This window comes from Mus caroli, chromosome 9 (assembly GCF_900094665.2).
Source record: "Mus caroli chromosome 9, CAROLI_EIJ_v1.1, whole genome shotgun sequence".
Taxonomy (NCBI): domain Eukaryota; kingdom Metazoa; phylum Chordata; class Mammalia; order Rodentia; family Muridae; genus Mus; species Mus caroli.
The window spans coordinates 68,288,428-68,315,698 of record NC_034578.1 but is presented as its reverse complement, the minus strand read 5'-3'; the positions used below and the strand labels follow the sequence as shown (position 1 = coordinate 68,315,698).

At 44.5% G+C, this 27,271-nt stretch overlaps 1 protein-coding gene and 1 long non-coding RNA gene across 2 annotated transcripts in view; both read left to right on the top strand.

The window, feature by feature from the left end:
• Positions 1-709, top strand: part of LOC110302483 — a 5,759-nt gene extending 5,050 nt beyond the window's left edge. The window contains exon 4 of the long non-coding RNA XR_002378803.1: positions 545-709. This is a non-coding gene — a long non-coding RNA (uncharacterized LOC110302483). The remainder of the gene's footprint in view (positions 1-544) is intronic.
• Positions 710-797: 88 nt separating this feature from the next.
• Aqp9 (aquaporin 9) overlaps positions 798-27,271 on the top strand; it is a 45,326-nt gene continuing 18,852 nt past the window's right edge. Inside the window, exons 1-2 of the mRNA XM_021172079.2 lie at positions 798-1,154; positions 24,794-24,920. Of these exons, the coding sequence (XP_021027738.1) occupies positions 1,044-1,154; positions 24,794-24,920 (238 nt within the window). The 5' untranslated portion in view covers positions 798-1,043. The remainder of the gene's footprint in view (positions 1,155-24,793; positions 24,921-27,271) is intronic.

The following is a 27,271-nucleotide window of genomic DNA, read 5'->3' as shown; positions in this document are numbered from 1 at the left end:
CCTCTCTTTCTTTCTTTCTTTCTTTCTTTCTTTCTTTCTTTCTTTCTTTCTTTCTTTCTTTCTTTCTTTCTTTCTTTCTCTCTCTCTCTCTCTCTCTTTCTTTCTTTCTCTCTTTTTTTTCCTCTCAAGACAGGGTTTCTCTATGTAGCCCCAACTGTCCTGGAACTCATGTAGACCAGGCTGGGGCCTTGAACTCACAGAGATCAACCTGTCTCTGCACACACACACACCCCACCCCCACCCCACCCCACCCCACCCCACCCCCAGCGCTGGGATTAAAGGCAGCACTAACCCGATGCCCCATAAACTTACATTTCGGAGCCTTTAAACTGCCCTTCCATAAGTTAATTTAGTTATTTCTAGAGCCCTTCGGCTCTCCAGCAGTCCCATGAACTCCCTGAGGCACTACTAGAGCCAGACTAGTCTCTTGCCCTTACACTCTCCAGTTTGGAAGAAAACCTTCAGTAGAGAATGTTCACAGTGAAGGTGTCTATACCTGATTGAACTATTCTAAATTACACCCAAACTGCCCACTTCCGAATAGGAGAAAACAAATCATCAGAAGGCTGAAGTTGTGTAACAGATAAATCTCTTCTGGACCAAGGCCCATCTCTGGTTTGGCAACCCAACCAAGGTAGCATCTCTTTTCTCATCTCCTGGAAAAAAAAAAAAGAAAGCCAACAGAGAAAAAGTAGCCAGAGAACAGAGAATAAAGGTAATGATTAATCTGTCAGGTACAAAAAGAATCATTTTGAGGATTTGGAATTATAACTCATTAATGCAAACAAATAGCAGTGAGCTGGGAGGGAGGGAGGGGCTGACAGCAGAGGCAGACAAGGATTAAGTCACAGCTCCTAATTAGGACAGGCTCTCTGACACAGTCAGGTATCTCTTTAGTCGCCTCCAGAGATCCGTGCAGAGCTAAGTGAGTTTGGTTTTTTTTAAATTCTTTTTTGTTTGGTTTGGTTTTCATGTGGTAGTGAAGGCAGGAAACGGAGCGAGCAGACCTTGGTGGAAAGTGTACCTCTGGCAGAAACCCCAAGATGCCTTCTGAGAAGGACCGAGCCAAGAAGAACCTCGTGCAGAGGCTGGCCCTGAAGAGCCGTCTGGCTAAGGAGACACTCTCTGAGTTCCTGGGCACCTTTATAATGATTGTGAGTATTGCTCGATTTCCATTTTCCCAGTTCAGACCTAACCCCGCCTTCCTGGCTGCCAAGCGTCTGGAGCTGGGCGTTTGTTTTTTTGTTTTCCCTGATTATCAGTTCCAGTCCCTTCTAGGAGGCAGCAATTTACTTTCTAGGTTGCTTGTCTATTTGGCGACCATTAAGAACTTCGTTCGCTCTTAATGTGTAGCCAAGACAGTTGATAGGAGTGGAGAAGGGGGGAGGGGAGTACTTCTTCATTTTAAAGTGTCTCAAAGTGGCTTTTATGATGAAAGAGTTGTTAGACATTGCTTCCCATTTGGTGACTGAGTCACCTGAAACAAACATTAATGGTCAATAGATACGGATAGCGTGGAGCAGGCTGCCAAGAGAGGTGCCTGGCAGTTTTATTTATTTGTTTGTTTGTTTGTTTGTGTGTGTGTGTGTGTGTGTGTGTGCATGTATGCACACAAGTGCATCTGAAAATGGCCTGCTGGAGTCAGCTCTCCTTCCACCATGTGGACTCTAGGGATGGAGCTCGGGCCATCAGACCTGGCAACAGGGACTTTTATCTCGTGAGTCATCTCACTGGACCTACTTAGTAAATCAGAACTTGGGGTTGGTATGGTGTGTGTGTGTGTGTGTGTGTGTGTGTGTAGCCCTGTGTTGGTTTCATATAATTTCTCCCTTTTGATTGAACTTGACTTGAACAAATCTCTCAAGATCTTTAAATTGAACTTCATAGAGATAAACATGGACAGGCCTAAAAATCTGGAAAAGAGATTGGCTCAGCTATGAAAACAAACAAAACAGAGAACAGAAACTAATGCTAGTTACTGAAGTGGTGTGAGCCTTGGCCTCAGGCTTTTTTTTTATGGGACAGCTACTTATTTCAATTTAATTTTTTAGAAAGCACACCTGCCAGAGAGAGAGACTCTTACTTCAGGTATAATTTCAGCTTCTCGCTCTCAAAGATTTATCTATTTTATTTATTTGAGTACACTGTAGCTGTCTTCAGACACACACCAGAAGAGTGCCTTGATCCCATTACAGATGGTTGTGAGCTACCATGTGGTTACTGGGAATTGAACTCAGGACCTCTAGCAGAGCAGTCAGTGTTCTTAACCGCTGAGCCATCTCTCCAGCCCAACTTCTCAAGATTCTAGAGGACTGTCCTTTTTTTTTTTTTTTGGTTTTTCGAGACAGCGAGACAGGGTTTCTCTGTGTAGTCCTGGCTGTCCTGGAACTCACTCTGTAGACCAGGCTGGCCTCGAACTCAGAAATCCACCTGCCTCTGCCTCCCAAGTGCTGGGATTAAAGGCGTGCGCCACCACGCCCGGCTCTAGAGGACTGTCCTTAAGTGTGCATGTTATTCTTGGCTTTGGATCGTTGAGAAGGAGCGGGGCAGGATGTGTCGGCTGAGTCAGGACTGGAAGGGCTCTCTTCCTTCTTTCTTTTCGCTGTCCGGAAGCTCCTTATTTTTCTCACCATGGTCAGGGCTTAGGTCTGGGTGGTTAGAAGGAAAAGTGGGGGGGAGCCCCCAAGTTATCTTTCCAGTCAGAGCTTCCTGGAAGATTGCCCCTAGTCAGTTATGGAGATGCTTGGGAGTGTTCTCATTGTTGTTGTTGTTGTTGTTAAATTAGGGTCTCATTACCTAGCTCCAGTTGGCCTAGAATTCACTTTACAGACCAGGCTGGCTTCAAACTCAAAGAGATCCACATGCTTACGCTTCCAGGATGCTAGGATTAAAAGTGTGCATCTCCATACCCACCCTGGGTCACGATGTTTGAAAATCTGACCTTATAGAAGGAGTTGCCAGCACAGTCTGACTTGAGCCTGAAATGACTTTTAGCAGAGAATGGAAGCAGAGCCTGTTATCACCTCTCAGTGCAGAAAACAAAGAGGAAGGCTGCTCAACTTCCTTTTCTACAACCAAAAAAGTTTCAAAGCCCTTCCCTCTTTCTTAAGAGTCAGTTTCATAATCCCATCACACATTAAGACGATGAAAACTGCTTCTAGCCATTCACCCTTGAGATCATGAAGTCCTGAGCCAGCTCCCTCTTGCTACCATCATTCTGCTTCCTTCCCTAAGGCTGGCTCCAGAGACTTGAGGTTGCCTTTTCCGAGGCTAGAAATCCTCAATCTCCACCCTCCCCTGCCCTTTTCAAGCTTGCTGTAAAACAATTTCCTGGAACTAGCCCGTGAGATAATAGATCATAAGACCCTCATCTCAGAAAGACCCATCCTCTTAGCCTGGAAGGAGGAATGTCATTGCCGAGAGGGACAGAGAAGAATCTGGAAAGACAAGATTGCTGACTTCCCACTCAGTGAGTTTTATTAACTTGTTTTTCGGTGCTTGGAACCAAGCCCTAGGCCTTGTGTACATGGTATTTAGACACTTTCCCTCTGAGCTATGCCCTCTAGCCCTACCCTAGTTATATGGCCTTGAACGATGTTCTGACCTTCACCTGACCTTCATGCTTCAGCCTTGTCTATGTAGTAAAAAGTCTCCATATAAAGTTGAAAAGACAACCAAACAGGCAGAGGGTCCTAGAGGGTGTATGTAGAACCTGCATTTCTCCTCTCATTCCTCAATCTTCTCTTCCTTTGTTCGCCTCACGGAATCCTTTAGAATAAACCTGTGAACTCAGGGTTGCCTTGAGTTCTGTGAAATGCACAAGTTGACCAATGGAAGCCCAAGGAGAGAGTTGTAGGAATTTCAAGTCACAATAGATCAGTCAGGAGTACAGTTCAAACAACCGGGAGTTTACAGAAGGTATCTGCAGTCGGGGAAGGTCACTCTGAGACCTCAGTGCTCGCCCAGTAGATCCCAATGCAGTCTCCACTCAAACTGTGCCATTGTTGAGTATCATTGATGTCAACTGCAAACTAGACTGTCTGATTACTGATGGGGAGTTAACTCCATGGATTTGTGGTCACTATGTTCTGTGTTGACTTCCATGGAATGAGAACAGTTTCACCCACACAGACCATCAATTCCGGGCAGAAGCTAGACACAGAATAGCTAAACGCTGCATGGTAGAAAAATGAACTTTATTCTGGCCAAAGGCAATTCTGTCATGAATGATGAATTCCAATTTACATCGTATAGTTATTTGCTAAAAGTAAAGCTTGGTATAATATAGAACTTTAGTTGTCGTGTTCTGTTTTGTGTAAGCCTGAAAGAGAAGTGCAGATAAGAAGTGTAAGGTTTTGGTTTTTCGAGACAGGGTTTCTCTGTGTAGCCCTGGCTGTCCTGGCGCTCACTTTGTAGACCAGGCTGGCCTCGAACTCAGAAATCCGCCTGCCTCTGCCTCCCAAGTGCTGGGATTAAAGGTGTACGCCACCACGCCCGGCTAAGAAGTGTAAGTTTTTAAAGGACAAATCCCCTGACAGTTGGATGACAGGTGCCGCCTGTCAAGTTTCCAATGTGTATCAGGCTGCTGAGGCAGCTAATTACCAAGGTGGCCATAGTCACTGTTGCCATGAGTTCATAGTTTTATCAGTAATAACAAGTTGCAGCTAACAGTTTCTTTTTTTATCTTCCATAAACTGCTGAGGAAAGGGGAGGGTGAGGCCTCGAAGAGATAAATGCCCACACCTGAAAGGCATTAAAACGTATTTCTTTCCAATTGGAGAGCTTAGCATTTCAAGTTTTAACCAAGGCCGGGACAACTGTACGGTAGATTAGACACCCCTACCCCGACTCTCACCTCACCACCGGCCCCCCACTTTCTTCAGCATTTCCATAGATAGAAGCCTTCAGCTGTCATGCGCTGAATAAGAATTGATTGGTAAATGGCTGGCCAGGCTGATGACACTAGGCATGGCACCTGGGTCACCCAGTGTCTTCACCTCTCCTGTGTAAAAAACAAACAAACAAAAAGACACAAATGAAAGGCAGGCAGGAAGGAGCCAAAGGCAGGGATTGCTTGCCTGGGTTTGCAGCACGGGACTAGCAAACTGCAGAAGTTGCATTAGCCCCAAGGTTCCCTGGGGGAGCTAGCAATGTCCCACTGCTTAGGGCTGTACTTCTTAGGGGTGTTTTGGTTTCAAACAATGCGTTTAGCCCCCCCTGAGTCTCAAAAGCAGCTAACACAGAGGTAAGAACTGAATGCTGGGGACTCATAAAGTTCCTGGAGCCAGAAATGGTGCTAGAATTCTGGCTCCTCTTCCCCCTTTCTTGCCTGGGGCTCCCCTACCCCACCCCATCCCCCACCTCCCATCCTCCTGGGCATCTGCCAGTGGCTTTCCTCTGCATCTTCCACAGAGCTCTGAACAAATGCAGATGGGACCTACATGAAAAAATGAAAGTCTCTTCCTCCACTGAACTTCCCAGGACCTGTGGCTATTTTGCACTCTTTTTCCTAGAGGCTATGGCTGCCTTGTGCTCTTCTTTCACCTCTCTTTCCATACTTGGATTCTTCAATGCAAAGCTCCTCTTGTGGAGCTTAGGATGCTAACACCTCTTACCTTTGATGCTGAGGGGAAGGGCATTTTTTCTGAAGTGGAAGCTATGGTCAGTGGGGAAGACTGGTAATTCGTTCCTAACCACCAAAGATTCTCCCATGTTGGAGACCTATCTTTTGGCATCTCAAGAGTGAAAAGAAAACATAACTGCTTTAAATAAACACAATGCCCTTGATCTGTGCCCTGGAGGGAAATGAAAAGCAATTGTCCTGGAACACAGAATACAGAGGGGTAGGGGCGTGGGCAGCATGGACGTCGGACATCACAGACCCCACGGAGTACAGGGGTCCTTGTTGCTCTCCTCCATGACTGGGCACCTCTCTGGGAGCATCAGCAGGTTTCAAGTTCCGTTCTGGGTAGGTTCTTGGTCAGACATAGTCAGAGAAATAATTGTTGCCATAAAGTGCATGCGTTCCAGACAGCAAGTGCACTTCCTACTCAGGAGATTTTTCAAAGAATATGTGGTCAGTGTTTCAAATGAATTCATCAAGTTTTTAATTCAGCCTCCTGATTAAAGGAGATATCCACTTCATAGGGCATAATCCAATGTAATTCTGGTCTACTAGGTGACTCAGAAACACTGGGTACTAAGCTAAGGGTGAATAGGCACAGGTTGATTGATTCCTTTCTGTTGAAAGGGGAGCTGAGGCCCAGGTGATGCAATTCTGGGTTCTGGACGCCTAGAGCCAGCAGCCTTAGGCTCCTGGGCTTCCTCTGTCCTTTTTCCTCCTGTGAGCACAGAGCGTTCTCTTCTGGACTCTGCCTTGTTTCTACCTTTTCTGGAAGACAGAGAAAGGAAACTGACCAGATCAGTTTGTCCAGATAAAGAAACAGGAATAGCGCCCTGAACTTTCTCATTCAGGATCCCCCAGCCCTTGTGCTGGCCTTGATACGCTGACTGCAGCCACCATTATTAGACACCAGAGATGTCACATGATCACTACTCAGAGCAGATATGATTGTGGCTGTGGCATTTGCTAGAAGGCCCTACTAGCAGTATGGGGACGTCTTTGTTTCCTACAAACATACTCTAAAGCTCTTGCAACACTTGGGTCCTGAGGTGGCTCCGCCACCTGCCCATCCGATCATGACTCTTAAGCCCCACTGACTGTGTAGTTCACAGCTTTCTTTTAGCTTTTCTGTTTTCTGGATTCTCTTGGAGACCTCTACTCCCAACACTAAGGGCAGGGCCTCACTTTGTAGTTTTAGCTGGCCTGGAACTTGGTATGCAGACCAGACTACACTTGAATTTACAGAGATCTGCCTGCCTTGCCCCCTGAGAGTTGAGATTAAAAGTGTGGGTCACCAAATATAGCTGTCTCTTGTGAGACGATGCAGGGGCCTAGCAAACACAGGAGTGGATGCTCACAGTCAGCTATTGGATGTATCACAGGGCTCCCAATGGAGAAGCTAGAGAAAGTACCCAAGGAGCTAAAGGGATCTGCAACCCTATAGTTGGAACAACATGATGAACTAACCAGTACCCCGGAGATCTTGTCTCTAGCTGCATTTATATCGAAAGATGGCCTAGTCGGCCATCACTGGAAAGAGAGGCCCATTGGACTTGCAAACTTTATATGCCCCAATATAGGGGAATGCCAGGGCCAAAAGAATGGGAATGGGTGGGTAGGGAAGTGGGGGGGCGCTATGGGGGACTTTTGGGATAGCATTGGAAATGTAATTGAGGAAAATATGTAATAAAAAATATTAAAAATTTAAAAAAAAGTGTGGGTCACGACTCTCAGCATGAGACTTCGATTTTTTTCTCGAGACAAAGGACCTACTGAGAACTGGATCTCAAAAGATTGGACTCTTCGCTCTCTTCCTTTTTTTTTGTTTTTCGAGATAGGGTTTCTCTGTGTAGCCCTGGCTGTCCTGGAACTCACTCTGTAGACCAGGCTGGCCTTGAACTCAGAAATTCACCGGCTTCTGCTTCCCAAATGCTGGGATTAAAGGCGTGCACCACCACGCCTGGCTTGTCAGGGCCTTTCTGTTTCCTCTCCAAATACTCTTCTAGTTCATTGTTTTGCAAAACCACCTCCCACTTGAATGATGAAGGCTGAGGGTTACAGGAAGCTAGAGCTTCCAATAGGCCTGTGGGGCAGTGACTCAGAAGTGTCTGCATTCAGCAGCGCCCTGGCTCACTCAAGCCAAAGATAGTTGCTACAGCTTGTTAAATCTGCCCAGAGTCTATGTGTTAAATCTTTGGTCCATAACCTGTGGTGCTATGGAGAGGCAAAGGTGCCACGAAGGAAGTTAGGTCACTGCGGACTCTGGTCCCTTCCTTTCTCATTTTGCTTCGTCACCGTGTTCCTCCCCATGCACTTCACCGAAAGCCTGAAGACAAGGGAGCCAGACCATCAATTTAAACCCCTTAAGCTATGAACCAACAAAACAAACCTCTCTTCCTCTTCCTCTGCTCCCTTTCTTGTTTTGTTTTTGAGACAAGGTTTCATTCATGTAGGCCAAGATGGCCTCAATCTTGCTGTGTAGGTGAGTTGGCCTTGAGCTGATCTTTCTGCTTTCCAGCTTTCGCCATTGGGGTTGGTTATAGGCATGTGTCACCATGCCTGGCAAATCATGCCTTCTTGCATGTTGTTTCTTGTTTTGTTAGATCCACAGGAAGCTAAGCGACATGGAGGGTTTGTTTGTCTGAGCTGTCAGGATCTTCTGTCCTTAGGCTTCCACATGGGGGCTTCAGTCTGATGTGGAGTCTGATGCCACCGTCTTTCAGATGATGGACCAGAGACTCACAATCTTACAGAACTCTGCTCTGTTTTGGTTCCCACACAGCAGGGCATCGGAACTCTCGAAGTCAATTCCACCAAACCTCTCATCATTTTTATTATCTATTTGTGATTTGTGTATAGTGTGTGTAGTCCTTTGTGTTTCTGTACCTGGGTGTTCTCTATCTTTAAGAAAGCCTAAGGCTTGAAAACTCCAATCCTGTAGAAGAGCTAACTCTCCCCTACCCTAGTCCTGGGTGTTTCACAGGGGCTCTGGGTGCAAAAGATAGCAGGCCTCCCTCCTCCAAGTAGGATAAATGCAGGAAAGTGTGGAGTGAATGGGTCATCGCTCATTAAACATAATTTTTACAACCAGACACACTAAAAAGTTCGGGCTTAAGTGGCATGCCCAAGCAGGTAAACTGCAGAGCCGGGAATACAATCTCTGCTTTCCCTCCACTCTGCTGAAGTGAGCATTCCTGGAGATGCTTTTGAATTCAGGCTGCCGTTTCTTCGTGCAGCTGTATGTTACTGCATTGGCAGCTTTGTATATGGCTTTCTAGTCTTTCTGCCTTCTTGGATGTATGTAGTGGAATTTAAGGGTGTGTCAAGACCTCATCAACCGCTGCTCTCTCTAGGCCACAGTCCTGTAGTGGGCGTCTTTGTACAGGTCTCCTGTACCTGCTTGCAAGCTTCAGCTTGATGTATGTTTTTAAGATTTCTCTTCAAAGTGAAATCTTTGTGCTTCCAGTTGTAACCTATGACCCTTTTCCACTTTCCTTATATTCAAGTATGGGCGTTAATGCCCTGTTTCCCTACTTCCCCCCCCCCCCTTACTCTCTTGAAAGATAGGACAGAGAATTTCAGTAGTAATTTCCCTCTAGCCTGCTGTGATGATCATTTTTGCACACACTTCTCTGAGCCATCAGGTTTTTCTTTCCTTGTGAAGACACGTGTATTTCAGGACAATGTGTGCTCCCTGCTCTCGTCTTCTGACCAGTCAGTCCTCTTTGGGATTTCAAACATGTTCTTCACAGTTATAGGATGTGGGTATTTTAGAACCAGACAATAAAGCTATCCTGTGGTTTATCAAGGCCAACTGCTTTATTATTATTATTATTATTATTATTATTATTATTATTATTATTTGGAGCCCCGAGTCAGTAGACTTTATTTTGATGTGTATTGTAGAATAGGTGGCTGTCATCCCTGTCTGGAAAGACAGCCAGCTGGCCCAGCCCCACTCTGAGCACACTTCCCATTCTTCGTGGATCTAGATGACATCTTTGTCATATCCCAGGTTACATATGTGTGTAGTTCATTTCTGTGTCTAGACCAATCAGATTGAACAATATGACTAATGACCAGACAGACAATTTTTAAAATTGTCACTTTGTCAATATTGTCAGCTTTTGTTGTTGTTGTTGTTATTTTGTTTTGTTTTTTTGGTTTTTTGAGACAGGGTTTCTCTGTGTAGCCCTGGCTGTCCTGGAACTCACTTTGTAGACCAGGCTGGCCTTGAACTCAGAAATCCGCCTGCCTCTGCCTTCCAAGTGCTGGGATTAAAAGTGTGTGCCACCACGCCCGGCTATTGTCAGCTTTTTATTTCACTAAATGAATTGCAGATTCATCTTATCAAGTTCCTTAAGAGAAAATATGAGTTAAAGTTATACATCATTCTAGATACAACTGATAACTTAGTTCAGAATATATATATAAATGTTTTGCCTGCAGATATATGTGTGTGTGTGTGTGTGTGTGTGTGTGTGTGTGTGCCATGTGCATGCATGGTGTCTCCAGGAACCAGAAGAGGGCATTGAATTCCCTGGAACTGGAGTTGCAGATGGTTGTGAGCTGCCATGTGGTTGCTGGGAACCAAACCTGGGTCATCTGGAAGAGCAGCCAGTGCTCCTAACCAGAGTTTCTCACTATTCCCAACATCGTATTTTCTATATATTGTCCTTGTTTTATTGTCTAGTTTTATTGCTAAGGTTGCAGTGGGCCCCTGAAATGGGTTGGAATTATTTCTCTCCTACCTATTTTAGAAAATGCTTAATTTAAAAAAAAAAAAATTATTTCCTTATCTTGTATATGTGTGGTCATGTGTGCATGGGGAGGTCAGAGTATATTTTGCCAGTTCTTGCCGTCCACCATGGGGGTCCTGGGAGTTGAACTCAGGTTGTCAGACGTGGCAGCAAGCACCTTCACCTTGGGAGTCATCATCTCACAGGCCCAAGAATACTTTCTCTACGGTGGGAGTTATCCAGTCCTTAAAGATTGTTCAGTGTATATATACACTGGAGGAAGGAGAGAGAGGGGAGACTTCTTTAAAGGTCATTAATCAACATATTTAAGAAATTCAGCCAGGTGTGGTGGCACACACCTGTGCTTCTAGTTTTTTTTGGGGGGGAGGTGCGGCGGAGTCAAGGAGGGTCAGGATTCAAGGTCATCCTGAGCGCCAGGCTTAGCTTGAAGCCCACATGGGCTACAGGAGACCCTTCTCAACAAACAAACAAACAAACAAACAGCCCCAATAAATTAGAAGAGAAAGGAAAAAGATAGACATTGTGTCTCGTTTGCTGTTTCAGACATTGTGTCTCGTTTGCTGTTTCACACATAAGTTTCAAAGTTGCCAATACTTTGAAAAGTAACGGTTTTTAAAGCAACAGTGTTGACAGGAATCTACATACCTTTCTCTGGCTCTTGAGATCTCTACTGAACCTTGTAGCCTAGCGGTGGGTGCCTCCTCTACAGCTTTTACAAACAAAGGCTTCTTTGTTTTCTGCTCCAGCAGTGTCTGCTCTGACCATTCTGTCTTCCGGCTGCCTCCACAGCTTTCCTCGCCCCACATCTGCCCCACTCCGTGGGCCCTTTGTGTGCTGTGGGAACTTTGCCTTGTGTTTGAAGAAGCTCCTTACAGTCCTAACTCTGACCATCCATTCCCTTCCATTAATCTCCTTTCATATCTCAATTCCCCATCACTATCATTTTTTAGTGAATTTAAAAAGATAGAACGTCTACTTCTCCTTTGATGATTCCATACACGAAACCAATCCCACGCATTCCAGTTTCCCACCTCCTCCCACAGACCCCTCCCATCAAGCCCACTCTCCTTTTACTTTGTTGATACTATTATCAGTGCAGGCTTACCTACATTTACTCTCAACTACTGACTCATTTTATAATTAAAAAATGAGTTGTTACAAGCTTCCATTTTATTACAATATTAGTTAGGGTTAAGGTCTCGCTACCAACCTGTCCTGTGTGCCGCTGTTCAACGATCTACAGCTTGACAGTGTTCCCGAGGCCTTAGGTCACCGAGTTGTTCCCTTTTGCTAAGCTCTTCCTGCTCTGCCCTCACTCTCCGCGTACAGTTTGTTTATCAGATGTCATTTCTCAGGATCTGCTCACTTGAGTGATCAGTTGTGCCTGTTTGGGATTTGTTGAGTGTAGTGGCCAGAGCGTCCAAACTTCAGGATTATCTTGAGTGCGCATCTCAAAGCGCTACTTTCAGCTACAGTTTTCGCTGCTATGAGAAACCTCCACAAAAGCAAAATCTTTGGTCCTTGCTCCTGCCAAAAAGGCACGTGGGAGAAACATGCCTCCACCTCTGTGAACATGCTCCTTGCTAAGTGATCAACTAGTGACTTTATAATAGGCAGGCATCTTCCAAGTTTCTCTTGTTTCTGTTTCAGATATATTATCAGCCTTTAGGTCCTTTAAAATCTGTATTTCTTCGGTAGATAGAACTAAACTAAATAGATACTAGAACTAAAAAAATTAATTCTAAGATTTTCTATTACACGACTGAATACATATTCATTCTTCATCTTCATTGTAAAGCCTTGCCATTTTTGCCAGTTGTGGAGAACTATTACCTTTGTTACCCTGTCTTTCTTGTAGTCTGTTTTTAGAAATTGACTGTGTGACTTTCTCCATCTTTGTTGACTGTGTGACTTTCTCCATCTTTGTGTTTGTTTATTTTGTTGAGACGGGTTTCTCTAGACCAGGTGTTGGCATCGAACACACAGAGACCTGCCTTTGCTCCCAAGTGCTGGTATGAGTTTGTATTTCTCATGGCCACTCCCTTCATGCTGAGCCTCCTTTGGTTATCTTACATCGGCCTGAGGCTCACTACCTCCCCATTCCACTGCATCTAATCCGGGTAACACTAGACACGGAAACTTGAGTTTTGTTACTGTAAATTTTTAAGGATTTATTTATTTATTTTATAAATATGAGTACACTGTAGCAGCACAGATGGTTGTGAGCCTTTATGTGGTTGTTGGGAATTGAATTTTTAGGACCTCTGCTCGCGCAGGTCAACTTTGCTCGCTCTGGTTGGCCCCACTCTCTCTGGTCCTTCTGGCCCAAAGATTGATTTATTATTATACATAGGTACACTGTAGCCGACTTCAGACGCACCAGAGGAGGGTGTCAGATCTCATTATGGGTGGTTGTGAACCACCATGTGGTTGCTGGGATTTGAACTCAGGGCTTTCAGAAGAGCAGTCAGTGCTCTTACCCGCTGAGCCATCTCGCCAGCTCCTTTGTTACTGTATTTTTATTTCTTTAACTTTTCCTTAGTTGCCTTCTTTTGTCCCCCATGCTTATTGGTTTTATAACTTTGTCCTTAAGCCCAGAATATTCATAATGGTTTAGGTCTCTTCCATCTTCTCAAGATGTTGGGAGCTGGTCATCTGATTGCTTAATCTATTGGCCTTCCTTCATGGAGGAGTAGCAGTTATAAGTGTGTACTGTAAATGCCATAGGGGTTTTGTTTCTTTGTGGGATTTCATATGGTCATCTCACATTGGTTCCTCTGAAGCAGATTTTCTTTTGCTCCTAAGAGATTATCGTGGTCCAGGGCTAGGGCTCAGTCAGTAGAGTGCTTGTCTAGCAGACAGGAATCCAGAAGTCCATTGCATTCCTAACACCACATAAACTGGGCGTGAATCCCCAAATCCATTGTGTTCATAATAATAATAATAATAATAATAATAATAATAATAATATGGGCATGGTGCTAGTGATTTGATCCACACCTATAATTTAAGGCCTGTGGAAGCAGGAGGATCTGTGGTTCAAGGTCAACCTTGGTTACCAGTGACTTCGAGGACAGCCTGAGCTACCTTAGACTCTCAAAAAATTATAATTATATGTACATATATATCTGTGTATATATGTATATATATATGTATATACATATTATTGTGAAGCAGAAAAATAAAAACAGATGGTCAGAAGAAGGAACCTGCTGCAGAACACTGCCCTCTAAAGAACAGCTCTGTGTTTGTTTCTTCTCTCTGGATGAGATGGATGACCACAGAGAGGAAGCCACCTCATGCTTCCTCTCCACAAAACTGGTCCTGTCCAACTCCTTAGCCCTCAAGCCAGCAACTGCTCTTTTTGTTTTCCTTTGTCAGCCACTATTGTGAAGGGACAGACTTCTTCCCTCGAAAGTTTCCATTTCCAATAGCTTAAAAAGAAAGGTCTGGCAGGAGACAGCTATATCAGGCTCCTGTCAGCAGGCTCTTGTTGGCATCTGCCTAGTGTCTGGGTTTGGTGGTTGTATATGGGATGGATCCCTGGGTGGGGCAGTCTCTGGGTGGTCTTTCCTTCAGGCTCTGCTCTGAACTTTGTCTCTGTAACTCCTTCCATGGGTATTTTGTTTCCCATTCTAAGAAGGAACAAAGTATCCACACTTTGGTCTTCCTTCTTCTTGAATTTCATGTGTTTTGCTAATTGTATCTTGGGTATTCTAAGTTTCTGGGCTAATATCCACTTATCAGTGAGTGAATATCATGTGAGTTCTTTTGTGATTGGGTACCTCATTCAGGATGATATCCTCCAGATCCATCCATTTGCCTAAGAATTTTATAAATTCATTGTTTTTAATAGCTGAATAGTACTCCATTGTATAAATGTATCATGTCTCCTGCGAGGCTCTGCCAGTGCCTGGCAAATACAGAAGTGGATGCTCACAGTCATCCATTGGACAGAGCACAAGGTCCCCAATGAAGGAGCCANAGAAATACCCAGGGAGCTGAAGGGGACTGAAGCCCCAAAGCAGGAACATCAATATGAACTAACCAGTACCCCCAGAGCTCCTTGGAACTATACCACCAATCAAAGAAAACACATGGTGGAACTTGTGGCTCTAGCTATATAAGTAGCAGAGGATGGCCTAGTTGGTCATCAATGGGAGAAGAGGCCCTTGGTCCTGTGAAGATTCTATGCCCCAGTATAGGGGAATGCCAGGATCAGGAATGGGAGTGGGTGGGTTGGGGAGCAGTGGGAGGGGGGAGGAGATGGGGGATTTTCAGAGGGGAAACTAGGAAAGGGGATAACATTTGAAATGTAAATAAAGAAAATATCTTAAAAAAAAAAAAAAAAAGGTCTGCCAGGTGGGCAGGGGAATGGGAGGGTGGCGGTGCGTGGGGCACAGATCTAGAAGCTGCAGCCTCCGGAGCTGCTGGAGTCAAAAGGACCCTGATTGTGAATCTTGTCTTTTCATTTGGACTCAGAAAACGTTTTTGTTATTATTGTTGACTCTCAAAAGGGAGCTTCTCCTCCTCTTCCTCTTCCTCCTCCTCCTCCTTCTTCTTCTTCTTCTTCTTGTTTCCAGAAGTTGGTTTACCTGCTTTTTCTTTGATGACACGGTTCCCATTACCTGCTAAGAAAGGAGAAACCTGGGACTAGCAAGACACTGACTCCTCCATACTCTACAGACTGGGGTGAAGATGCAGCTTGTATAAAGACACGTTTTTATTTTTTAAGTTATGTTTTAGGATATGTGTGAGAGGCTCTGGCGAGCAGGAAGCTATGTGTAGCGAGCTCATGGGGAAGAGAGGACAACTTGGTTCTCTCCTGCTGTCTTAGCCAGGGCTTCTATTCTGCACAAACATCACGACCAAGAAGCAGGTTGGGGAGGAAAGGGTTTATTCAGCTTACACTTCCACACTGCTGTTCATCACCAAAGGAAGTCAGGACAGGCACTCACACAGGGGAGGGACCTGGAGGCAGGAGCTGATGCAGAGGCCATGGATGGGTGCTGCTTACTGGCTTGCTTCCCCTGACTTGCTCAGCTTGCTCTCTTATAGAACCCAGGGATTGCACCACCCAAAATGGGTTGAGCCCTCCCCACTTGATCACTAACAGAAAATGCCTTACAGCTGGATCTCATGGAAGTATTTCTCAAGAGTGGCTCCTTTCTCTGTGATAACTCCAGCTTATGTCAACTTCTATCGTGGGTTCCTGGGACTGAACTCTGGTCGTGGTCAGGTTTGGCATCCATCACCTTTACCTGCTAAGCTATCTCACTGGCTCCAAACATAACATTATTAGTTACTATGGAGAATAAAATATGAAGTGTGGGGAAGAAAGAAGGCAAATTTCTTATGTTTCTACTTTGAAATTCTTTGTATGCCCCTGCGCATTCTCTTTACCATTTTTTCTCCCCCAGTGAAATGTGTCTCTTCCCCCTGTTATAGAACATTGTTTGTGAAGTGCTGTGAATAGCAGTGATTCATGGGTGGAAGGGAGCATGCTGGCCTTTCTAGATGCACTTGTGAGATTGGAGGTTACATGAACTCAAGCAGAATTGACAGAAGCCTTCAGGCTCACTATAAAGGGGGAAGTAGAATATATATTTAGGATAGCTGGACCATCGACTCTTCCTTGTTTGAGGAGCACCTAGTGGGTCTGGTGCTTTGTGGAGACTAGTATCCTCAGAATCGCAGACCCTGGAATGAACCTAGGAGACACACCAGTCCCCAGGCTCCTCCGCCCCGGGGGATCTTCCAGGGTGAAAGTGACAGAGGTTTCAGTGGACGTTGCCAGGTGCTGGGCAGGCAGGGAGAACCATTCTCATCAGCTGGCATCTTATCTTACACAGCCCAGGGACCGAAGCTTATCCTAACATGACGTGTGCTTTCCAAGCCAGAGCCTGATTAGCTTCTGACTCCGGCCTCTGGAATCAGGATCAAGTTCTCATGAAGCAGAGCATCTGGGTCGAGTAGAGGGATGTGGGTGCCCTTTGTGAGTCAGAATGGGAGCCCATTTTTCTTCTCAGCCTGGTCGAGATAAAGGAATTCAACGCTCTCTCATTTCTGGGGCCTGAGTTAGTTGGGGGACATCTTTTCTCCTCCGAGGGCACTGGGCTTGGCCATTTGGCTCTCTAACCAGCTCCCAAGTTGAAGATCCCTCTCTCTTGACAAGCCCATCTCAACGTAGGGCCTTCTCAGTAAGACCATTCTCTCAAGGTACGAGCCTCCAGAAAAATGCCTGCTTAACCAGAATGCCCAGATGAAAGATCTAGCTCTTTATGACTTTTTTTTTTTGCTATAACTGTGGAAGTTTTATTTTTGCAATTGAAAACTTACTGTCTAGAAAGCTGAGCATAAATACACACAGTGTTCTCATAGAGAACCCAGAGAAGCAGTGGTTCTACCCCAGAAAGAACCCAGGGGGACCAGAGGACCTGGCTCTGGCTCAGACACTCAGACTCCAGTTATCTATTTAAAATTTTTACTTTATTTTTATGTGTGCATGCATGCGTGCATGTATGTGTGAATATGTGTACATTGGTGCAGGTCCCTTTGGAGGCCAGAAGAGGGCCCCAGATCTCCTGAAGGAGTCACAGGTGAGTGTGAACTCTCCAGCCTGGTTGCTGGGAATTGAACCCTGGTCTTCTGCAAGAAGAGTATGTGTTCTGCTCAGCTATCTGTCCAGCCACAGACTTGATTCTTAAACCCAGAATTATAGGGAGGAAGCCAAGTACCTGGCCTTGTCTGGCCTACAGCACATGGGTTCTAAAGTGTTCCCCGTGCATCCATTCCATAGTGGAAGAAGTAAGACGCCAAACCTTGGTCCAGTCACTCCCTGTTTGTGTGAACCAGAGGAGCTCTCCTAGCCTGTGTCAGCTATGGCTTCCATATCTGTAAATTATGACAAGTGATCCGATGCACAGCTCCAGGGAGGACCAAGGCGCTAATCTACAGAAAGTACTTAACTCACAAAATGTCTCGTTGCTATGACGTTCTGTGACCTTCTATAACTTGCTTTCAGTCATGGTATCTTATAGCAGCGAAAAGTACTTAATACAGATATTAATCCTAAGTAGCTCCCCCAAATGCTGGCCAGTGCCATAGCTTAGGACATAGCCGGTTCTGTGGTGTGTCGGTGTGGGGAGCACCCCAGAGTGCAGAGCAGAGGACAGCCTCAGGTGTAGGCTCTCACTGTCTGCTTTGTTTGAGGCAGGGTCCCTTTGTTACTCTCTCTGGTATATGCCAGGCTACATCAAGGCATCAAGTTTCAAGATCCTCCTGTCTTTACCTCCCACCTGGAGACAGGAGACTGGATGTAGGTATGTGGGACCAAGCTCAGCTTTCTGTGGACTCTGGGGATCAGAATTCTGGTCCTCTCGCTTGAGCAGCAAGTGCTTTAAACACTGAGCCGTCTCCCCAGCCCTGGGACATCTTGCTTGACACTTTAAAGGAAGTGATAGATATATAAGATCCTCAAGAAGGGTCACAGACAGCAGCAGCAGCAGCAACAGCAACAACAAGACCACGAGGGCCCAGTCTCCCCTCTTCCTTCTTACTGCCCTCAGCAATTCATAAACATTATTTCATCATGCGAAGTTCCATGTTGTGTCCAGTAAGTGGTTTGTCACAAGCTTGTGACTCAAACTGTTACTTTTGGGACTTCCAAATAATTTTTCTTAGAAATCACACTTCTTTGGATTTTTATTTTTTTTAAATCATCTTAGCCCAAGCTTACTGTCCCCCCCATTTCTCCAATCATGATTGCAAGAAAAGAAGTTTTGCTTGTGCTTAACTAATTTTCATCGAGTATTATTTTAGCATGAGTATTAGAAGAATAAGCACTGCTGGCAGACATGATTGCATTATGGCCTTTGGGGAGTATGTTGAGACATTGTCTCACCTAGGACCAGATAGGTAGATGAGAATCTCTTCAAACTTCTACCTCCACGTGGTAGGTCTTCCTACGTCCATGTGGCACCCACATTCTGGGATTACAGGTAGGCCATGCCTTTGTGCGGTGCTGAAGACTGAATCCAGGACTTCCTGTATATTAGGTAATCACTCTATGAACTTGGCTCTATATCCAGGGGACACTAGTCTTGAGTGGTAGCTCTCAACCTTCCCAATGCCACAACCCTTGAATACAGATCCCCATGTTGTGGTGACCCAACCCCCCCACCAACCATAAAATTATATTCATTGCCACTTTATAACTGTGATTTTGCTATGGTTATGAATCATAATGTAAATCTCTGTGTTTTCCAATGGTCACAGGCAACCCCTGTGGAAAGGATCTTTCCAACCCATAGGGTCATGACCCACAGGTTGAAAACCACTGGCCTTTTTTTTTCCTTTTAGATATTTTCTTTATTTACATTTCAAATGTTATCCCCTTTTCTAGGTTCCCCTCTGAAAATCCCCTATTCCCTCCCACTCCCCCTGCTCACCAATCCACCCACTCCTGCTTCCTGACCATGGCATTCCCCTATACTGGAGCATAAAATCCTCATAGACCAAGGGCCTCTCCTCCCATTGATAACCAACTGGGCCATCCTCTGCTACATATTGAGCTAGAGCCATGAGTCCTACAATGTGTTTTCTTTGATTGATGGTTTAGTCCCAGGGAGCTCTGGGGGGTACTGGTTAGTTAGTTCATATTGTTGTTCCTCCTATGGGGCTGTAAACCCCTTCAGCTCCTTGGGTACTTTCTCTAGCTCCTTTATTGGGGGATCCTGTGCTTCGTCCAATGGATGACTGTGAGCATTCACTTCTGTATTTGTCAGGCACTGGCAGAGTCTTTCAGGAGACATCTATATCAGGCTCCTGTCAGCAAGCTCTTGCTGGCATCTGCAATAGTGTCTGGGTTTGGTGATTGTTTATGGGATAGATCCCCAGGTGGGGCAGTCTCTGGATGGTCCTTCCTTCAGCCCCTGTTCCTAACTTTGTCTCTGTAACTTCTTCCATGGGTATTTTGTTCCCCCTTCTAAGAAGGAGTGAAGTATTCATACTTTGATCTTCCTTCTTCTTGAGTTTCATGTGTTTTGCAAATTGTATCTTGGGGTATTCTGAGCTTTTGGGCTAATATCCACTTATCAGTGAGTGCATATCATGTGTGTTCTTTTGTGATTGGGTTACCTCACTCAGGATGATATCCTCTAGATCCATTAATTTGTCTAAGAATTTCATAAATCCATCAATAGCTGAGTAGTACTACATTGCATAAATGTACCACATTTTCTGTATCCATTCCTCTGTTGAGGGACATCTGGGTTCTTTCCAGCTTCTGGCTATTATAAATAAGCTGCTATGAACATAGTGGAGCATGTGTCCTTATTACAAGTTGGAGCATCTTCTGGGTATATATTTTTTCCACTGGATGGTTTTAGCTCCTTTGTCAAAGATCAAGTGACCCTAGGTGTTTGGGTTCATTTTGGGGTCTTCAATTCTATTCCATTGATCTACCTGTCTGTTGCTATGCCAGTACCATGCAGTTTTTATCACAATTGCTCTGTAGTACAGCTTGAGGTCAGGCATAGTGATTCCACCAGAGGTTCTTTTATTGTTGAGAATAGTTTTTGCTCTCCTAGGTTTTTGTTATTCCAAATGAATTTGCAAATTACCTTTTCTAACTCTTGTGAAGAATTGAGTTAGAATTTTGATGGGAATTGCACTGAATCTGTTGATTGCTTTCAGCAAGATAGCTATTTGTACTACATTAATCCTGCCAATCCATGAGCATGGGAGATCTTTCCATCTTTTGAGATCTTTGATTTCTTTCATCAGACACTTGAAGTTCTTATCATACAGACCTTTCACTTTCTTAGAGTCACACCAAGGTATCTTATATTACTTGTGACTATTGTGAAGGGTGTTGTTTCCCTGATTTCTTTCTCAGCCTGTTTATCTTTTGTGTAGAGAAAGGCCACTGATTTGTTTGAGCTAATTTTATATCCAGCTACTTCGCTGAAGTTGTTTAGGAGTTCTCTGATGGAATTTTTGAGGTCACTTATGTATGCTATCATATAATCTGCAAATAGTGATATTTTGAATTCTTTCTTTCCAATTTATATCCCTTTGATCTCTTTTTGTTGTCTAATTGCTCTGGCTAGGACTTCAAGTACTATATTGAATAGGTAGAGAGAGAGTGGGCAGCCTTGTCTAGTCCCTAATTTTAGTGGGATTATTTCAAGTTTCTCTTCATTTAGTTTGATGTTGGCTATTGGTTTTCTGTACATTGCTTTTATTATGTTTAGGTATGGGCCTTGAATTCCTGATCTTTCCAAGACTTTTATCATNAAGGGGTGTTAGACTTTGTCGAATGCTTTCTCAGCATCTAATGAGATGATCATGTGGTTTTTGTGTTTGAGTTTGTTTTTATAGTGGATTACATTGATGGATTTCCATATGTTGAACCATCCCTGCATCCCTGGGATGAAGTCTACTTGATCATGACGGATGATTGTTTTGATGTGTTCTTGGATTCGATTTGCAAGAATTTTATTGAGTATTTTTGCATCGATATTCATAAGGGAAATTGGTCTGAAGTTCTCTTTCTTTGTTGGGTCTTTGTGTGGTTTGGGTATCAGAGCACTTGTGGCTTCATAGAGTGAATCGGGTAGAGTACTTTCTGTTTCTATTTTGTGGACTAGTTTGAGGAATAGTGGAATTAGGTCTTCTTTGAAGGTCTGATAGAACTCTGCACTAAACCCATCTGCTCCTGAGCATTTTTTGGTTGGGAGACTACTAATGACTGTTTCTATTTCTTTAGGAGATATGGGACTGTTTAGATTGTTAATCTGATCCTTATTTAACTTTGGTACCTGGTATCTGTCTAGAAAATTGTCCATTTCATCCATGATTTCCAGTTTTGTTGAGTATAGGCTTTTGTAGTAGGATCTGATACTTTTTGGATTTCCTCAGATTCTGTTGTTATGTCTCCCTTTTCATTTCTGATTTTGTTAATTAAGATACTGTCCCTGTGCCCTCTAGTTAGTCTGGCTAAGGGTTTATCTATTTTGTTGATTTTCTCAAAGACCCAGCTCCTGGTTTGGTTGATTATTTGTGTAGTTCTTTTTGTTTCCATTTGGTTGATTTCAGCCCTGAGTTTGATTATTCCGTGCTGTCTACTCCTCTTGGGTGTATTTGCTTTCTTTTGTTCTAGAGCTTTTAGGTGTGCTGTCAGGCTGCTAGTGTATGTTCTGTCTAGTTTCTTTTTGGAGGCACTCAGAGGTATGAGTTTTCCTCTTAGGAGTGCTTTCATTGTGTCCCATAAGTTTGGGTATGTTGTGGCTTGATTTTCATTAAACTCTAAAAAGTCTTTAATTTCTTTCTTTATTTCTTCCTTGACCAAGTTATCATTGAGTACAGTGTTGTTCAGCTTTCACGTGTATGTGGGCTTTCTATTATTTATGTTGTTACTGAAGATCAGCCTTAGTCTGTGGAGAACTACTGGACTTGATGGGCTATTTCAACATAATGAGATGTGTCAGAACTGCAGCATTTCGAAGTATTTGAAAAGGGCAGTGGAGCTTAGTGAGGGGTGGTGGGTGCTCGAAGCAGGCAGCATTTTAGTTTGTAGTTGAGAACAGATGGGTTTTGGAGAAGCAAGTGAAGAGAAAGGCACACTGTGAGCAGGCATGTAGAGTTTGGAGTGGCAGCTATCAGTTCCAAGGGCTCATCGAGGCTGGCATGCAACCCCATGGATCTGTTTTGGGCAGAAGGAAGGCCGGGCCCCATGGGGCAAGGCAATGGAAAGCCTGGATGTGCAGTGATGTTCTCAGGCCGCAGAGAGACTTTTGTATACAGCTGTAGCCATGGCATCTAGCTCCACTACTAGATGGCTAGAGGGTGGTGGGGACTCTGGCCAGAGGCTGTAGACAGAAGGGAAGTATAAGAACATCACTATGAGTGTTCAAGGAGGGAAGAAGGGAGGCAAGATAGCTCCAGAATGTCTGGCTTAGTGGCTAGTAATAGAGGGGGCCTACCTCCCATTCCAGTTAACCACCAGTCTGCCTTTTTGAATGTTTCCTGTCTTTTCCATTGAGACTTTCTCTTGCCCTCAAAGGCATGAAGATGTGCTAATGAAACCAGGACTTACTCTGTTATCGTCACAGTCCTGCCTCGAGCAGTAGCACGCACACAAACATAAAACGATCGGTCTCTGGAAAGTCAACGAAAACAAGCGAAACCACTTGAAGCCTTGCAACTTCCCCTCACCCACATTGGATTCTATGGTTAGCAGCGACACAACAACTATCTCCACTGCCTGTCAGAGTGGACCTTCCCCTGCTTGTTATTGCCAGGAAGTGAGTTCATGGCTAAAGTTCATGGACTCGATTATTTGAATCCGTGAACTCAAAAACTGGATCTTAGCCTCCCTTTTGCATTTACATTGAAAACAGTCCCTGCGTTTGCACTTATGATCAGTGTTTGCTGTTTAAATAGTGCTTTTATTAGTGTTATCTCATTTGAACCTTTATTGAAACCCCCCGGGAAGCAAGCCTGAGGAATGATTGCCATTGCTTAGTGGAAGGGCAAGCCGAGATTGAGAAGCAGTGTGTTCACTTGTACAACCATGAAAGGGGCTTTCACGCCCAACAGAAAAAGTAACAGTCTGATGACTTGACATGAATACATTAGAAACTAATATTAGATACAGAGACCAACACACTTAACATGTATATGTTTCCTTTCTCTGTGTATGTATGTATAGTGTAGGAAGAAAATAAAAATACTTACAATAGATTCCTTCTGTCTGCTATAAAGTTCAGAATTATCAAACTGGGACAGACTACCAGGGACATGGTACAGGAATTAAGAACATAAACCCTGAGACTGTACGATGCTCACCTCTTAAACCCAACCAGAATGCGATGAACAAGCCAAGCCACCATGCAGTAGCCACGTGTAGGCACTCTGCTCTGCACTCCAGTTAAAGCCTCCGTGAGCAGCCAGGACCACCCACAAGGCAGACGTATGAATGCAGAAGCCTCCAGAGAATTTCAGTGGAGTAGAAATGAAATGTCCTGCCAAACCTGCCTGGATCTAGGGTTCATCCACAACACAAATTTAATCTTAAGTTTGAGGCAGCTCTGCGGAGGTGGAACTCAGCGCTCATGTGGTCTTCTACTAACGGTCTTCTACTACTCTACTGAGTCCACCAGAGGTTGTTGGTTGTAGGAAGACAGTTGAGTGGGTTAAGCTGATGAGAGAGTATAAGTCAATATAAATTCAGTATATAAGTAAAAGATGAAAGAGGGTTTGGGGGCACAGGGATAAGGGTCACCTTCCTTCCACCCCTCTCCCTCAGCCTATAGTGTGATTTACAATGCCCCTTGCTGCTGCTCCCAAGACAATTTCAACACCTAGGACAGAAACGGAGAAATACTTTCCAGAGTGAAATCAAACTGGTCAGAGGCCTCTCTGGACACACTCAAGACAGTTCAAGCTTTCCTGTTTCCGCTGGACCTACACTAGGGGCTGTGCAGCAGAATCGTGACCACTGGAAGACTCATGTTTGAAGGGCTCCAGCTGCTTCTGCCCTGGTTGTCTGGAGTAGCTCATCTCAGATGACAGTAATATCCAACCCTACTTCCTGAGGGCAATACTGATGCTGTTCACTCAGTTCAGAAGTTATACTCCGCATTTGATTGGCTTTAGATTACAAAGACAACATAAAGGCACAAATGTGACATTAGTTTGGACAGTCGTGATGATAGGGATCCTAAGTGGAAAAATCAGCCGTTAGGCTATGGAATGGAGCCAGAGTGCTCTGAAAGGGGAAAGAACACACTGCAAGACTGTGGCTTGATTTACCTTTTAATATAGAATATGGCACCACGGCTGTGGATGAAGTCTAAGTCTTACTTGCGATGTGCATACTAAGGGCTTCTTTCTAGAAGCCAGGCTCTTCTGCTTCTCCTAAGGCCAGTAATTTGCAAATAAGATGGGTGGATATATCCTTGAACTGGGGATAGTGGGATTCAAAGACCACCAGTCTATCATCTGTCTTCTGCCTTTGGGGAGGGATAAGCTGAAATCATCCTGTATGTATTGAATGTCTCCTATACAACCAGTTCATCACTATCAAGAAGATATTTGTATACAGTTTTTATACTCCCAAATTGGGAATCTTCTTTTTTTATCCCTTTGAGGAGTCTAGATCATGGTGTGAACTTACCTGATATATAAGTTATAAGCAGAATGTTTATATTGTATACACCTGGTAAGATTCATTCACCTGTAGCCTTGGAGATAGCCAAAGCATTATAATTTGAATCGTTTGGAATCTAAGGAAGTTTAACTCATGACTTTACTTTAAAGATACATACACAACTCCATGCCATATTGCATTAGGCAGTGCCCATGCCCATTTCCTTAATGAGTTGTTTTGTTCTTTTCCTTCTAGGTCCTTGGATGTGGCTCTATTGCCCAAGCAGTCCTCAGTCGAGGAAAGTTTGGTGGAATCGTCACTATCAATATTGGATTTGCAACGGCAGTTGTGATGGCTCTTTATGTGACCTTTGGGGTCTCTGGTAGGCAGCAGAACTCCTTACCACAACTACTAACAGTCCTAACGTGCTGGCAGCGTTGGCCACTCTACATGCTTTCTTTATTACAGCTCAACAATGCTGCAAGAATATGTATTGATCTCCTTTTCGTAGATGGTAAAGTTGAAATACCAACACATGGTTAGTGGCTTCTGCAAAGGCAGGGTTAGCACTCACACCTGAGCCCTCCCTGGCAGCTGCAGTGTATTGTCCAGAAATCAGTGCCTTTTATTTTATGCATCTCATGCGTGGAAGCCATTTCCCAGATAAGCTTGTGAATAGCCAAGCAAAGGTCACGGCAGCAGAGGCATGTCCCTGGACCTTTATCAGCTACAATCAGAGAAGCTAGGTCTTGTGCAAGGTCAGCCTGGTCTTCACGACAGTGTGTATCTGAGCTACAAAACATTAACTTAGTTCTTCCCGGATGGCCAGGTTGATAATGACCACCTGCAGGGTTTTGCAAAGCAAAATGCTGGGATGCTGTTGAATGCGGTCTGGAAACTTAGAGATGGGGAGCAGTACTGAGTGTTTTGAGTCATGGAGATTTCCATGTGGGTACCAAGCACTAAAGCAAAACTGATCAGAAGAGGACATTGAGACACCTTGGCATGGTAGGCACCGTGCCAGGCTTGGGACATCCTTAGTCACCCCTCTCCCTTAGAATAATGTTCTGTTGGAATGTGTTCTTATCTTCATATCATACAGAGAGAAGTCTGTATGATATGAGAGAAAGTCCTTAAATTGCTATAAGTCCTGAATTTGGCAAAGAGACAGAGCAAAGTTGACCCTCAGTGTTCTATTAGGGGCAAAGTTACTCTGGAAAAAAAAAAAGATCCTTAAGGTAAGCTGGCTGGTCTTGTGATAAATATGCCACTGGGATGCTGAAGAGCGATGCCCAGACTCCCTGTAGCTTTGTGGGGTGTGACGCTGCAAATGACCCTTGACTGGATGACAACATTTCCATGGTTATAGGAAGATAGCCAGAGTTCTGTGTTTGTGATGTGTTTGGCATGAGCAGTGTCTCCAGTCAAGTCGCCAGGCTTTTGCTGTGACTCCAGCATCATACCACTCACCATAAGGAAAGCACAAGATTTGCTGGATATTTTCTCTGTTCATGCTAAAGCTAGGTTAGTGTGGGGACCATGACACCAGACATGAACTACACTCTTGAAATAAGTAGTCAAGATGTTCCATTACTATTCCCACTCCTTCCAGCACATTCGAGTAAGTGTAGTCTCCACACATCCATTATGAATATAGGAACATTTTCAGTCATTTTTTTTAAGATAGAGGCAGGGTTTAGAACATTGGTTCTCAGCCTTCTTAATGCTGCAGTCATATAATACAGTTCCTCATGTTGTGATGAACCCCAACCATAAGATTACTTCATTGTTGCTTCATAGCTATAATTTTATCACTGTTATGAATCATAACATAAAGATCTGATATGCAAGATATCTGATATGTAACCCCCCTGTGGAAAGGTCTTTCAACCCCAAGAGGGGTCGAGACCCACTGGCTTCAAACCACTGGTTTGGAGGATTTTGCCTGCATGATACCCTGAACTGAACAATGACATGTAGCCATGTGGGACTTGGATTCTGTCAGTGTAGTTGACCCCTGTCACTGCCACTGCAGCTCATGGCTCTTTGCATCTGTTGTTATATTTGGGGACTTGAAGAGTCATTGTCAGGGAAAGAGTTGGAAGGACGAGCAGGAAGGATAAGAGAGTAGGAAGATGGCAAAGACCTGTCCCGTCTGGCCTGTGTACTGAGGCTAAGTCCTTGGGAGTGAGAATCAGAGAGGCTTTGGGTCTGACTCAACTGTTTATGAGAGGCTATGAGAGTTGCCAAAACACAAGTAAAATGGTGAGTGAGCCCAGCTCAGGATATGGTAGTGTAAAGTTGGAGTGGAGGCAACTGCCTCTGTTTGGAACTAGCATAGTTCATGTTCTGAGAGTCCATAACTTGGGCATGTTCAGGACAATGCATGCACTCTCCATGACAGATACACAGACCACAGCATCAGCAGCCTGGGGGACCAGAGAAGACCATTGTGTGGGAGGTGTCTGTCAAGGTGGCTGTACCTAACAGGCTCTGTAGCCACATGGGAAGCCCTTTTTGAAGACTCATGAACAACCAGTGCATGCTGGACATGAATATAAATGCAATCCCATTGTGCGGTCACAGGCTGCTGGAGTCAGTGGCCTTTCCCTTTTAAATCTAAAGAATCAATTTGCAGCCGGGCGTGGTGGCGCACGCCTTTAATCCCAGCACTCGGGAGGCAGAGGCAGGCGGATTTCTGAGTTCGAGGCCAGCCTGGTCTACAAAGTGAGT